The 14755-nt window shown below is 46.3% G+C and overlaps 1 protein-coding gene across 1 annotated transcript; it reads right to left on the bottom strand.

Moving 5' to 3' along the window:
• Positions 1-1141: 1141 nt before the first annotated feature.
• LOC119971834 (dispanin subfamily A member 2b-like) lies at positions 1142-4169 on the bottom strand. Its single transcript, XM_038808041.1, has 2 exons — positions 3916-4169; positions 1142-1513 (listed from the first exon to the last, which is right to left on the bottom strand). The coding sequence occupies exons 1-2, from the start codon at positions 4111-4113 to the stop codon at positions 1352-1354; spliced, it is 360 nt and encodes a 119-aa protein (XP_038663969.1). The 5' UTR covers positions 4114-4169; the 3' UTR covers positions 1142-1351.
• Between the last annotated feature and the right edge of the window lie 10586 nt (positions 4170-14755).

Raw genomic sequence — 14755 nt, 5'->3', positions numbered from 1 at the left:
CCCTCGCCATCTCCCAGCCCCCACCACAGCATCTCCCCGCCATCTCTAACCCTCCACCACAGCATCTCCCCGCCATCTCTAACTCCCCACCACAGCACCTCCCCGCAATCTCCCACCCCCCACCACAGCATCTCCCCCACCATCTCCCACCACAGCATCTCCCTCGCCATCTCCCACCCCCCACCACAGCATATTACCCCCACATTTTTCCCATTTTTACACTTGAAGATACTTTCAAAAATGAACCATAAGTGTTCTGTAGAAATGTCTGCTCCAGTGTTATCTTCAGGAGAATGTGTGAAGTTATCCGCTGTGAGAGTAGATGAGGCACACTGGACTGCACCAGTGGATTATGTGATGTCCTAGAGTTCAATATCCCCCCACCATCTCCCACCCCCAACCACCACAACATCTCCCCAATTTCTCTCCCTCTTCCTCCCTGCCTCTCTCCCCTATTCTTAGTTTCTCTCCCTCGCCGTCCACCCCAGCAATCACTGACGACCTTCAATTCTTGAACTTATCGCACAAGTCCATGAGCAGGATAGCCAATTATCAAACCCCACGGAATGTCTTCAATCAGATTGGTGAACTCAGGACAGGGCGTAACAGATTCCGCACCATAACTTCGGCCTCGCAGAATGAAAGCGAGGCAATCAGGGAACGCTATCAAAATCCTTTCGACTGAACCACCAGAATCCGGTCTCCTCAACTTACTGGCACTCATAAAATCTGTTCAGTCCAGTTCACATAGGAACAGAGCGGCTGGTCCATCTAGATTGTCCCATAGGGCAGTGATAACCGCCTCTCACAATTCGGAAACTCTGTACCTACCTGCAACCTCCAAGGAGAGAGCTTTCTCTTATCTATACACTCAATGAATTGGTCCACTGAGCAGACCAATTCAAAGCACTGACCTTTTACCACCCAGGACCTATCACGACAACTTCAAGTTTTAATTAGCAGTATCTGAATAATAAAATGTTTCTCATTTGCTCTTTGCCAGAACATCACTGCCATGAAATAACAGCACTTAATCGCAAACATATTCGATGCAATGTGGTTGCAAGTTTTTTTAAAGGGTCTGCAGCAAGTGTTTGCAATTCAACGCGGGAAGTTATCATAAAACTCCAAGAGTCCCCAAAACAGTCAACAGTTGCTTTATTGATACAATCAAGGTAACACCTTGGCCAAATGTTATAGAAAAGGTATATGTATCGCTACAAGGTAATCACTTTAAACATGTCACCGTATACATTATTATCAGAGAAGCAATAGAGAGAGTTCCGGCGAGGGAAGATTAGGCACTGCCATCTTGGCTTCAGTTCCAACCTCCTTCTGAATTCTGAGACTGTCAATTATAATCCTTAATTGCAATAACTCCAGTGATCAGCAAAGAAATGATGATTATGAACGTCAGGATGCATAGCACTGTGTCCGCAATGTTGAGTGCTCGGGCTGTCGACCCATACTGCCGAGCTCCTTCTACATCTCCCACAACTTTCCGATCTCTAGACTGAATGAAAACAATTGTGAATGTACACAACCAGGCTTGAAAATCTCAATGTTCGCTGGACACGATAATTCAGCACTTGAAGTTTGCTAACTTTGAAACTTTGGAAAGGTCTTTGCAAAATGCCTTACCGGAAGGGGCACGATTATACTGTTTGAGTTAGCACCGTGATATCCAGTTCAGTTTGTGTTGTTTAAAAAAAAGCTTCAACATTGCAAACCATCTCCCGAAACAAATACAACTGGATTTTGTCACCCCACTCGATAATATTGCGCAATATGTTTTAAAAAAACAAAACAATTACTTGCCCATGATTGACATCCACAAACATAAAGCAGTATAAATAACCGGTTATTCGAAATAATTCTTATTACAGTGACATTGAAGTGAGCAATGGTTTGTTTTCTCATTTTTAAACTTGTAGATACTTTCAAAAACAATCTGTAAGTGTTCTGTAGAAATGCCTGATCCAGTGTTATCTTCAGGAGAATGGAAGTTATCCGCTGTGAGAATAGATAAGCAGACTGGACTGCACCAGTGGATTATGTGACGTCCTAGAGCTCAAACTAAAATAAATGGTTGTGTCAGTCAGCTTGGTGCGCTGGAAGCTCTCGCAACTCTCACCAGACATGGGTTCAAACCCCACTCCAGGACCTGAATCCAATTTCGTCCAACACTAACAACATAGAAATAACAGCACAACAACAGAGCATTTGGCCCAAATGTATTTTGCCAAACTTGGATGCACCATACAAGCTTCCTCGCACCCTCTGAATCTCAGCTTAATCAGTATACTCTTCTATTCCTCCAAAATGTGTTTATAAAAATATAAAGTGTTGGAAAAACTCAATAGATCTGTCAGCTTTGGTTGAGAGAGAAACAGAGTTAACATGTCAAGTTCAATATAACGCCCCTTCGAATAGTGTTCCAAAGAGGGGTCATCCATAGAACATACAGTGCAGAAGGAGGCCATTCGACCATCGAGTCTGCACTGACCCACTTAAGCCCTCACTTCCACCCTATCTCCCGAACACAATAACCGAACACTTCCACCCTATCTCCCGAACACAATAACCCCTCTTAACGTTTTGAACACTGAGGACAATTTAACATGGCCAATCCACCTAACCTGCACATCTTTGGACTGTGGGAGGAAACCGGAGCATCCGGAGGAAACCCATGCAGACACAGGGAGAACGTGCAGACTCCGCACAGACAGTGACCCAGCGGGGAATCAAACCTGGGACCCTGGTGCTGTGAAGCCACAGTGCTAACCACTATGCTACCATGCTGCTCTTTATGGACTCAACATGTTAATTTTGTTTCACTTTCATCCCATGTGCCCAGAGCTGCTGGGTGTTTCCAGAATCTTCTGTTATTATCTCAGATTTCCAGCATCCTTAATGCTTCACTTTTACCCTCAATGTGCTAATATTGTTATTCCCTCTGGTGGAGAGTTTCACTTCCTCACCATTCTGTGAGGCAGCAGTGCTAACCACTGTGCCACCATGCCGCCAACGCGAATAAACAGATGTACAGGCATGGGTTAATGAAGGAAAGCCAGATCAGATTGTTAAAGACAAAATCAGGTGTAAAATGATTGGATTGTTTGATGGAGTAACAGAGAAGGTTGGTCAGGGATGTTGTCAGGGACTTCAGTTATGATGAGAATTTGGACAAGTTAAGAAAAGTTAAAGTTAAGTTAAGAAACGTTATAGCACTGCTAGGAAAGAAAACTAGGCGATCTGGAACATTCCACTGGAAACGCTGCTGGATCGTCAATCCGTGAATAATTTGGGGCAGGAGTTTGAGAATGAGGAATTTCCAGAGTTACGGTCAATAAAACAGGAGTGAGGGACTGAGCGTGACTGCTCTTCAGAGAGTCAGCACAGACTGGATGGGCCAAATGGTCACTTTCTGTGCTGTCAGTTTCTGTGACAGTCAGTCTGTGACACTTTGTAGATTACATGTGTTTGATTTGTAACAGTTTGCCGAGTAAGAAATAGACATAAATGATTAACAACACGGCAGAGATTGCCCAGTGAGACTTTCTCATTGTTAAACACAGTCCAGCAGCCCCGGGATATCGCAGCTCTGTGAACTTTTCACAGCCATTTTGCAAAACTGACAAACAGCTTCTGTCCCTCTCAGGGGTCTGTGTCCGCTGCGCAGCGCTCTGCCCCCCCCCCCCCCCCCCCCCCCCCGGACTCTGCCCCCCCCCCCCCCCCCCTCCCCGGGGACTCTGCCCCCCCCTCCCCGGGGACTCTGCCCCCCCACCCCCTCCCCGGGGTCTCTACCCTCCCCTCCCCGGAGTCTCTGCCCCCCATTCCCGGGGTCTCTGGTCTCTGCCACCCCCATCCCGGGGTCTCTGCCCTCCCTCCCCCCGCCCCCGGGGCCTCACTCACTTTGACGGAGAAAACCAGCGCCACGAATCCCAGGCAGCAGCAATTCAAATAGGCGAAGTTGAAGATGGACCAGGGGAGGTGGTCCCGGATGGGGGGCAAATTCGGGGCCATGGTAATGACGGTGGACTGGACCTGCTGCTGCCCCTGGTACGGATAGACGCCGGGATTCATCGGCACTTGGTCTGCTCTGTACTCCATCCTGGTCCCGGTGGCAGTGAGAGGGGAAACTGAATGCGGACCACCTTGAACTTGGCAATTTATAGAGCGGGGCGGAGCGAGAGACTGAACCCTCCCCCAACAGCCCAACTGGCATATTGGCCAAGTGCATCATGTCCTCCTCCTGAGGGCTCGGCAACACAGATGTTCATTCCATTCACTCCACATGATATCAAGAAAGGACTGGATTGCAGCAAATTCTCTGGGCCCTGACAACATTGGACAGTTACAGCACAGAAAGAGGCAGTTCAGCTCCTCACGTCTGTGCCTTATCTCAGCAACGTTTTTAATTAAGTAGGGCTTAAGAAGGGTGGTCTTTCCAAGGGCCGGTGAAATGAAATGAAATGAAAATCAGTTATTGTCACGAGTAGGCTTCAATGAAGTTACTGTGAAAAGCCCCTAGTTGCCACATTCCGGCGCCTGTCTGGGGAGGCTGGCCGGTGCAGACACGATGGGCCAAATGGCCTCCTTCTGCACTGTAGGGATTCTATTTTATCATTCTATTATATGGTGGAATTTGGGATTTCATTGGTGAAGCTTGCCCAGCCCTGAATTTCCCTTGGACTGAGGGGCAGAGGACAGTATTGAGTAAATCAAATTTCTCTGGGTCAACTGACAACAGTTCCATTGTCACATATCAGACAAGCTTTTAATTGCAGATTTCATGAATTGAATTTAAATTTCATCATTTGCTCCAGAATTGGTTTGGGCCTCTGGATTACTAATCCATGAGTAAAATTACCCTCCACTGCAACTCAGCTGGTCCCACTCATTGGCTTTTTCCCCATGCTCTTAATTTTTTTTCTCTTACCAAATTGTCCAATTCTCCTTTGAATCTGCTCCCTCACACTCTCAGGCAATGCATTCCTGATCATAACCAGGAGCTTTGCTGAATAAATGTTCTCCTCATGTTTCCTCTGAAATATGAGCAGATGTAGGTCATTTGCCCCCTCGGGGGCCTGCTCTACCATTCAAAGAGATTAAGGGCGTGATTCTCCGGAACAATTTCCAAGTGCCGTAGCGAGTGGGAATTGCTGTGTGTTTCCCGGTGCTCGGCCCGACAAGGCCGGTGTCATGGAACTGTCCCTTTAAGAAATGTTTTGTCTTATCACGTGGCTTCAGTGATGTCATTGTGTGGGTGGAGCTGGGCTGTGGCACTGGGTTTTACTTTGGTTTTTGAGCTGGGAGCTGTGTGGCTCTGGGTTCTTTGCTTTCATCTTCACATTTGGCTGCTGTATTCAGACAGACAAATATTTTGAAGTGTCTCCCTCTACCTTCAGTTTAAAAGCTGTCTCCAGATGACTTGTTAACTTAAAAGTGATAACTGTTTTCTGGAAGAAATTCAAACCTACTGTTTTGGTAAAAGGTGTTTCTGGTTTATGGGATGGTGTTATTAAATAGGAACAGTTTAAAGAGATAAATTTATTAAGGGTTATACATATAGTAATGTAGCTGTCTGGGGTATTTATGTTTGTAGTTGATTAAAATGGCTACTGTGTGTGTTTATAGAAATGTTAAGTGAATTCATAGAATAAACTTTGTTTTTGATTAAAAGTGCTTAGAGCTTCTGTTGAATAACGCCTGAAAGGTAGGCTCTTGTGCTCCCTGTAACCAAAATCAATAAACAGTTGCAGGTCAGGTGAACTCCATGATATACTTTGCTGTTTTTGAAACCCTGACCGGCAACACTAGTCAACGTTAATTGACCCACTTAACGAGGCCTCACGGGCTTCCCGCCCCAAATGCTCGCCAGCTGATTCGCCGGGACCGCGCTCGCCAACCCCCTACTAATAAGGTCGAGCAGCACTGAGGCTGCACTTCCTCAGCCAATCCCAGGCTTCTCACAACAATGGCACCGAGGAGCCTGGCACCAAGATTCAGGGATGCTGACCTGGGGAGGTTCCTCGATGAAATAGAGACCAGGAGGGATGTCCTGTTCCCCCAGGGGCCAGGAGGGTGAGGTACAAAGCAGCCAGTGCTGCCTGAGATGAGGTGGCGGCAGCAGTCAACTCGGGCAGTGTGACCAGGGGGGCTCGCCTCCAGTGCCGGAAGAAGGTCAATGACCTACACCAGACAGCAGGCGTGAGTAGACATCAATGTCCCAACCCCTAACACCCCCCCCCCCCCCCCCCAAGCAACATCTCCAACAGCAGCGCACCCCTCCCCGATGAGCTCAATGCATTCTATGCTCATGATGTGGAGATGCCGGCGTTGGACTGGGGTGAGCACAGTAAGAAGTCTTACAACACCAGGTTAAAGTCCAACATGTTTGTTTGTTACAAACACTTGCTTTCGGAGCGCTGCTCCTTCCTCAAGTGAATGAAGAGATATTGTTCTTGAAAATACGGAAAAATGTGTCATTTGAAACATGGAAGTCTGGCAATATCTGGTCTGAGAGAAACCTGAGAGGATACAGGGAAAGATCCCACAAAAGGTTAATAGCAGCTGCAAAGAGCAGGATTATAAAATGAAGATTATTTCTCACAAATAGGTTTAGCAAACACACAGGATTCATGTATTAAGCTAAAACAATGGCTCACACCTTCATTGAATGTAACTATCTTAGGAAGCATCTGGAAAAGCATGGATGAGAGTTTCAATTGAATTAAGTGATGAATGTTTAAAACAGGCAGGTCTTTCAAGTCATAACCAAGTTAAATTTTAGCATACAGCTAAAAGCAAAGGTTTCACACCTTCATTGAAATTAACTCTCTTAGTAAACAGCTGGAAAGGAAATGAATGTTCAGTTGAATTTGGTGTCAATTCTAAGTGTGAAATTCTACTAATACCAAGTAAATTAAAAGAAAATTGGAGACAAAATCAAAGACAAAGTTATGAGCTGGGGACAATTGGAAAATTAACCTATTGAAATTACAGGTATTAAAAGTAACACCTCTATTGAAACCAAAGCATTTTTGAACATCACAAAGGACAATGTAATCAGATATGAGAGGTGAGGCCATGCCCAAAATGAATACTTAGTTGTATTAGAATGTTTAGATCAAAGATACTTTTTTACAATCAAAGTGAAATAAGCTAATTTATAATAAAGTCGTCAAAACATAATAACTGTTCGAAAGAGAATATAAACCCGAAGAAAGGGGACAGCCAGCAGAGCCAGCTCTCACAGCTCGGTACATGGGAAGGATAGGACACAGCAACCGAGTTCACCAGCGAATACATCTAAAGAAGACCAGATTTTAAAAAGAAGATTGAGTGTCAAGGTGGGCCTGAAGGTCCCTTCAACCAACAGGAAGGATCCAGAAGCAAGATCGTTTTACCTTTCTGTAAAGAAAGTGCTTGCAGATTTTAAAAGAAAAATTATAATAATAAAATAACTTAAAAGTTTTAACCTGAAACAATAGTTATTAGCCTACTTTGTGATTTTCATTAATGACTTGGATGAGGGAGTTGAAGGGTGGGTCAGTAAATTTGCAGATGATACGAAGATTGGTGGAGTAGTGGATAGTGAGGAGGGCTGTTGTCGGCTTCAAAGAGACATAGATAGAATGCAGAGCTGGGCTGAGAAGTGGCAGATGGAGTTTAACCCTGACAAGTGTGAGGTTGTCCATTTTGGAAGGACAAATAGGAAGGCGGAATACAGGGTTAACGGTAGGGTTCTTGGCAATGTGGAGGAGCAGAGAGATCTTGGGGTCTATGTTCATAGATCTTTGAAAGTTGCCACTCAAGTGGATAGAGCTGTGAAGAAGGCCTATAGAGGGCAGCACGGTGGCCTAGTGGTTAGCACAACCGCATCACGGCGCTGAGGTCCCAGGTTCGATCCTGGCTCTGGGTCACTGTCCGTGTGGAGTTTGCACATTCTCCCCGTGTCTGCGTGGGTTTCGCCCCCACAACCCAAAAATGTGCAGAGTAGGTGGATTGGCCATGCTAAATTGCCCCTTAATTGTAAAAAATAATTGGGTAATCTAAATTTTTTTAAAAAGAAGGCCTATAGTGTGCTAGCGTTCATTAGCAGAGGGATTGAGTTTAAGAGCCGTGAGGTGATGATGCAGCTGTACAAAACCTTGGTCAGGCCACATTTGGAGTACTGTGTGCAGTTCTGGTCGCCTCATTTTAGGAAGGATGTGGAAGCTTTGGAAAAGGTGCAAAGGAGATTTACCAGGATGTTGCCTGGAATGGAGAGTAGGTCATACGAGGAAAGGTTGAGGGTGCTAGGCCTTTTCTCATTAGAACGGAGAAGGATGAGGGGCGACTTGATAGAGGTTTATAAGATGATTAGGGGAACAGATAGAGTAGACAGTCAGAGACTTTTCCCCTGGGTGGAACACACCATTACAAGGGGACATAAATTTAAGATAAATGGTGGAAGATATAGAGGGGATGTCAGAGGTAGGTTCTTTACCCAGAGAGTAGTGAGGGCATGGAATGCACTGCCTGTGGAAGTAGTTGAGTCGGAAACATTAGGGACCTTCAAGCGGCTATTGGATAGGTACATAGATTAGGGTAGAATAATGGAGTGTAGGTTAACTTCTTAAGGGTAGCACGGTAGCATTGTGGATAGCACAATTGCTTCACAGCTCCAGGGTCCCAAGTTCAATTTCGACTTGGGTCACTGTCTGTGTGGAGTCTGCACATCCTCCCCGTGACTGCGGGTACTCCGGTTTCCTCCCACAGTCCAAAGATGTGCAGGTTGGGTGGATTGACCATGAAAAATTGTCCAAATTTCTATGATTAACCTAGGACAAAAGTTTGGCGCAACATCGTGGGCTGAAGGGCCTGTTCTGTGCTGTATTTCTCTATCTACGTTACTTACTTAGCAATGCAGGACCCAGGACATCGATGTTACTAACGGGTAAGTAGGTAAAATTCTTCGGTGATGGTATGGGTTATACCGGGGGATAACTTGAAAATATAGTTTGACCTGAATAGCACCCATCGAAGCCTGCATCGGAGCCAGGGAGTGTTCACCATTTAGAATATCGACCCTTTTTTGGTATAGGGGGAATTCTAAGAATAGTGGTGAGTTTTAACTTCAGTATGTTCCAGAAACATATATATAGACAAATTCAAAGATGCCAGACAATGCTTAGAATGCGAGCATTTGCAGGTAATTGAATCTTTACAGATCCAGAGATAGGGGTAACCCCAGGTTAAACCCCAGGTAAACCCAAAGGGTTGTGAATCTATGGAATTCCTTGCCCAGTGAAGCAGTTGAGGCTCCTTCATTACATGTTTTTAAGGTAAAGATAGATAGTTTTTTGAAGAATAAAGGGATTAAGGGTTACGGTGTTCGGGCCGGAAAGTGGAGCTGAGTCCACAAAAGATCAGCCATGATCTAATTGAATGGCGGAGCAGGCTCGAGGGGCCAGATGGCCTACTCCTGCTCCTAGTTCTTATGTTCTTATGTTCTTATGAATTGTCTCAAGCCAGGACAGTTGGTAGGATTTCGCAAACCCAGGCCAGATGGTGGGGGATGAATGTAATGCGACATGAATCCCAGGTCCCGGTTAAGGCCATACTCATGTGTCCAGAACTTGGCTATAAGTTTCTGCTCGGCGATTCTGCGATGTTGCGCGTCCTGAAGGCCGCCTTGGAGGAAGAACGCTTATCCGGAGATCAGAGGCTGAATGCCCTTGACTGCTGAAGTGTTCCCTGACTGGAAGGGAACATTCCTGCCTGGTGATTGTCGCGCGATGTCCGTTCATTCGTTGTCGCAACGTCTGCATGGTTTCGCCAATGTACCACACATCGGGACATCCTTTCCTGCAGCGTATGAAGTAGATAACGTTGGCCGAGTCGCACGAGTGGGTGGTGTTCTCACGTGTAATGGTGGTATCCATGTCAATGATCTGGCACGTCTTGCAGAGATTGCCATGGCAGGGTTGTGTGGTGTCATAGTCGCTGTTCTGAAGGCTGGGTAGTTTGCTGCAAACAATGGTTTGTTAGAGTTTGCGCGGTTGTTTGAAGGCAAGTAGTGGGGGTGTGGGGATGACCTAGGCAAGATGTTCACCTTCATCGATGATGTGTTGGAGGCTGCGAAGAAGTTGTCATAGTTTCTCTGCCCCGGGAAAGTACTGGATGGCGAAGGGTACTCTGTCTGTTGTGTCTTGTGTTTGTCTTCTGAGGAGGTCGGTATGGTTTTTTGCTGTGGCACGTTGTAACTGTTGATCGATGAGTCGAGCGTCATATCCTGTTCGTAAGAGGGCATCTTTCAGCGTCTGTAGATGTCTGTTAAGCTCCTCCTCGTCTGAGCAGATCCTGTGTATACAGAGGGCTTGTCCATAGGGGATGACTTCTTTAATGTGTTTAGGATGGAAGCTGGAGAAGTGGAGCATCGTGAAGTTATCTGTGGGCTTGCGAAATCCTACCTACTGTCCTGGCTTGAAACAATTCACACCTCCTTAACCTGGGGTTACCTCTATCTCTGGATCTGTAAAGATTCAATTACCTGCAAATGCTCGCATTCTAAGCATTGTCTGGCATCTTTGAATTTGTCTATATATATGTTTCTGGAACATACCTCTTCATTCACCTGAGGAAGGAGCAGTGCTCCGAAAGCTAGCGTTTGTAACAAACATGTTAAACTTTAACCTGGTGTTGTAAGATTTCTTACTGTGCGATTCTATGCTCCGTTCATGCATAAAACCAACAATCCGCTGTTGAGTGCCCCAGCAGCCCATAACACACCCATCCCCACCATCACATCTTCTGAAGTCAGATCAGCCTTCCTCAGAACCCTCGGAAGGCGACGGGTCTGGACGGGATCCCTGGTCATGAACTCAGAGCCTGAGTGGACCAGCTGGCAGATGTGTTCGCGGACATCTTTAACCTGTCCCTACTCCACTCCGAGATCCTCACCTGCTTCAAGAAGACCACCATCATACCGGTGCAAAAGAAGAACCAGGCAACGTGCCTCAATGGCTACCATTCGGTGGCCTGACTTCAGTCGTAATGAAGTGCTTTGAGAGGTTCGTCATGAAGCGCACCACCTCCATACTCCCAGAATGCCTTGATCCACTGCAATTCACATACCACCACAACCGGTCCACAGCAGACGCTATCTCCCTGGCCCTACACTCATCCCTAGAACATCTCGACAACAAGTACTCCTACATCAGACTCCTGTTTATTGACTACAGCTCCGCCTTCAATACCATAATTCCAGCCAAGCTCATATCAAAGCTCCAAAACCTAGGACTTGGCTCCCCACTCTGCAACTGGATCCTCGACTTTCTGACCCATAGATCACAATCAGTAAGAATAAACAACAATACCTCCTCCACAATAGTCCTCAATGCCGGGACCCCACAAGGTTGCGTACTTAGCCCCTTACTATACTCCGTGTACACACATGACTGCAAGGCAAAATTTGGTTCCAACTCCATCTACAGGTTTGCTGATGAGACGACCATAGTGGACCAGATCTTGAAAAACGACGAGTCAGAATACAGGAGGGAGATACAGAACTTAGGGGAGTGGTGCAGCGGCAACAATCTATCCCTCAATGCCAGCAAAACTAAAGAGCTGGTCATTGACTTCAGGATGCAAAGTACAGTACACACCCCTGTCAGTATCAATGGGGCCGAGGTGCAGATGGTTAGTAGTTTCAAATTCCAAGGGGTGCACATCTCCAAAAAACTGTCCTGGTCCACCCACGCCAACGAAGCACAACAGCGCCTATACTTCCTCAGGAAAGTAAGGAAATTCAGCATGTCCACATTGACCCTTACCAACTTTTACAGATGCACCATAGAAAGCATCCTATCGGGCTGCATCACAGCCTGGTATGGCAACTGCTCAGCCTAAGACCGCAAGAAACTTCAGAGAGTCATGAACACAGCCCAGCCCATCACACGAACCTGCCTCCCATCTATTGACTCCATCTACACCTCCTGCTGCCTGGGGAAAGCGGGCAGCATAATCAAAGACCCTCCCACCTGGCTTACTCGCTCTTCCAACTTTTTCCATCAGACAGGAGATACAAAGGTCTGAGAACGCGCACCAACTGACTCAAAAACAGCTTCTTCCCACTGTTACCAGACTCCTAAACAAACCTCTTATGGACTGACCTCATTAACACTACACCCGGGTATGCTTCACCCGATGCCGGTCCTTATGTAGTTACAATGTGTACCATGTGTTGCCTTATTATGCATTTTCTTTTATTTCCTTTTCTTTTCATGTACTTAATGATCTGTTGAGCTGCTTGCAGAAAAATACTTTTCACTGTACTTCGGTACACGTGACAATAAACAAAATCAAATCAAATCAAATTATTTTCTTTTCCAATTAAGGGGCAATTTAGTGTGGCCAATCCACCTACCCTGCACATCTTTGGGTTGTGGGGGTGAGACCCACGCACACACAGGGAGAATGTGAAAACTCCACACAGACAGTGACCCTGGGCCGGGATCGAACCTGGGACCTTGGCACCGTGAGGCAGCAGATCTGATCACTGCACCACCGCACCACCCCCGAATCTCTCCATTTTAATAACATTCTGCTTTACTGTTTGTCCCACCAGAGTAAAAACCTCCCATTTTCCATCTGCCAATTTGTGGCCTATTCACTTCGTCCTCTTGTTACAATCCTCTGGGAACTGGAAACCAAAATAAACAAATTGACTGAATGATCACCAAATGAAGAAGTTAGCAACAAGGTTTCATTTCTTGTAGTTTTACTGTGATGAAAGTCAGAGCGAAAGCAAATTAAATACAAATTAACAGGCAAGTCATACTTCAAATTAAAAGGGTAAATTTGATTTTAAATAGTTTATACAGCAAAAATACGTCCTATAAATTGTGATAATGGAGGTCTTATTCAAAAAAGAACAGGATTTGGGTTCAAAATATTGTGGAAAGAAGCTGTGCATGAACAAAGGGAAGAGAGGAAAAGGGGTGGCAGTTTTGATTGAGGAGAATCTTCCCGTTCTGGAGACGAAGCATGTCCTAGAAACTAGAGGAGTCAAGGACAGAATCTATTTGGTTGAAGATAAGAAATAGATTTATTCCTCTACATCTCTCCCACTCGTTAGTTGCCTGTAGAATACATACAGCAGTTTTCTTACACTTCTGTGTATATTCTAGAGGCAACGGACTAGTGAGAGAGCTAAAGAGGAACAACATTTCAAGGAAATTACTCCATCAAGGGCTGTGGCTGTTGCAAGCTAGTCTGGCATTTATTGCCAATCCTTAACTTCCCTTGAGAAGGTGGTGGTGGTGAACTATCTTCTTGAATCATGCAGTGCGTATGGTGTATGTACACCCACTATGCTACTGGGGAGGGAGTTCCACATTTTGACAGTGAAAGAACGGGTATGTAGTTCCACGCCAAAGTGGTGTGTGGCTTGGAGGGGAGATTGCAGGTGGTGGTGTTCCAATGCCTCTGCTGTCCTTGTCCTTCTCGTGATAGTTTGCAAGTTTGGAAGGTGCTGTCAAATGAACCTTGGTGAGTTGCTGCAATGCATCTTTTCTCTGTTGCTTAGGTTGAGTTTTTAACTTGAGAAGGCTCTGCAATATGAAAGAAATGAAAATCGCTTATTGTCACAAATAGGCTTCAAATGAAGTTACTGTGAAAAGCCCCTAGTCGCCACATTCCGGCACCTGTTTGGGGAGGCTGGTACGGGAATTGAACCCGCGCAGCTAGCCTGCCTTGGTCTGCTTTAAAAGCCAGTTATTTAGCCCTGTGCTAAACCAGCCCCTAAACCAATACATCTTTTACATAGTACACACTGCTGTCAATGTGCATCAGTGGTGGAGAGGATGAATGTTTAGGTTGGTTGATGGGGTGCTGCTCAAACAGGTCCTTTTCCTGGATGGTGTCAAGTTTTTTGAGTCTTGTGGAGCTGTACTCATTCAGGCAAGTGAAGACTGCTGACCTGTCAATGGTAAACAGGCTTTGGGTTGTCAAGGAGTTACTTATGTTGTACCTACAGTATAACCAGTCTCTATATTATTCCCTGTCGCTGAGAGTATTAATAACCCTGGTCCGGTTTAGTTTCTGGTCAATGGTAACCTTCAATAATGGGAATTAAGTGATGATAATGTTATTGAATGTCAAGGGGAGATGAGTAGATTCTCTCTTGTTGAAGATAGTCATTGCTTGGCACATGTGTGGACAAATATCACTTGCCACTTGACAGCCAAAGTCTGAATGTTATTCAAGGGCTGGATTCTCCAATTCTGGGGCTATGTCCCCATGCCGGCGTGGGAACAGTGGGAAAACTGTCACAAATGGCCACTGATTCCCCGTTTTGCTGGGGGCTAGCAGGGAGGCAGTGCAAAGCACCCGACTCTAACTGCCGAAACGGCCTGGTGCATTTCCAGGTCCGTGGCCACATATGCACCGGGCGGCGGCCTGCAGCGGCTGCTTGGGGGCCCAGCCCGCAAAATATTCCCTCCTTTCTGCCGGCTCATGGGCCCGGACTGCCCCACCACAGTGCCCCCCCCCCCCCCAACCCTGGGATCAGCCCCCCCCCCCCAACTATGCTGGACTGTGTCTACAGCTACCACGCTGAGTTCCCGCCAGTGAGACCACACGTGCCCTGCGCCGTCGGCAACTCGGCCGGCCGAGGGTGGAGCATTGGGGGCAGGCCTCAGGAAATGGCCTGAGGCCATTGATATGTGGCATGGCGACCATAAAATCCAGCCCCAGGTCTCGCTAC

The sequence above is a fragment of the Scyliorhinus canicula genome, chromosome 9, assembly GCF_902713615.1.
Source record: "Scyliorhinus canicula chromosome 9, sScyCan1.1, whole genome shotgun sequence".
NCBI classification, from domain to species: Eukaryota; Metazoa; Chordata; class Chondrichthyes; order Carcharhiniformes; family Scyliorhinidae; genus Scyliorhinus; species Scyliorhinus canicula.
This window is presented reverse-complemented; position numbering and strand designations above follow the sequence as displayed.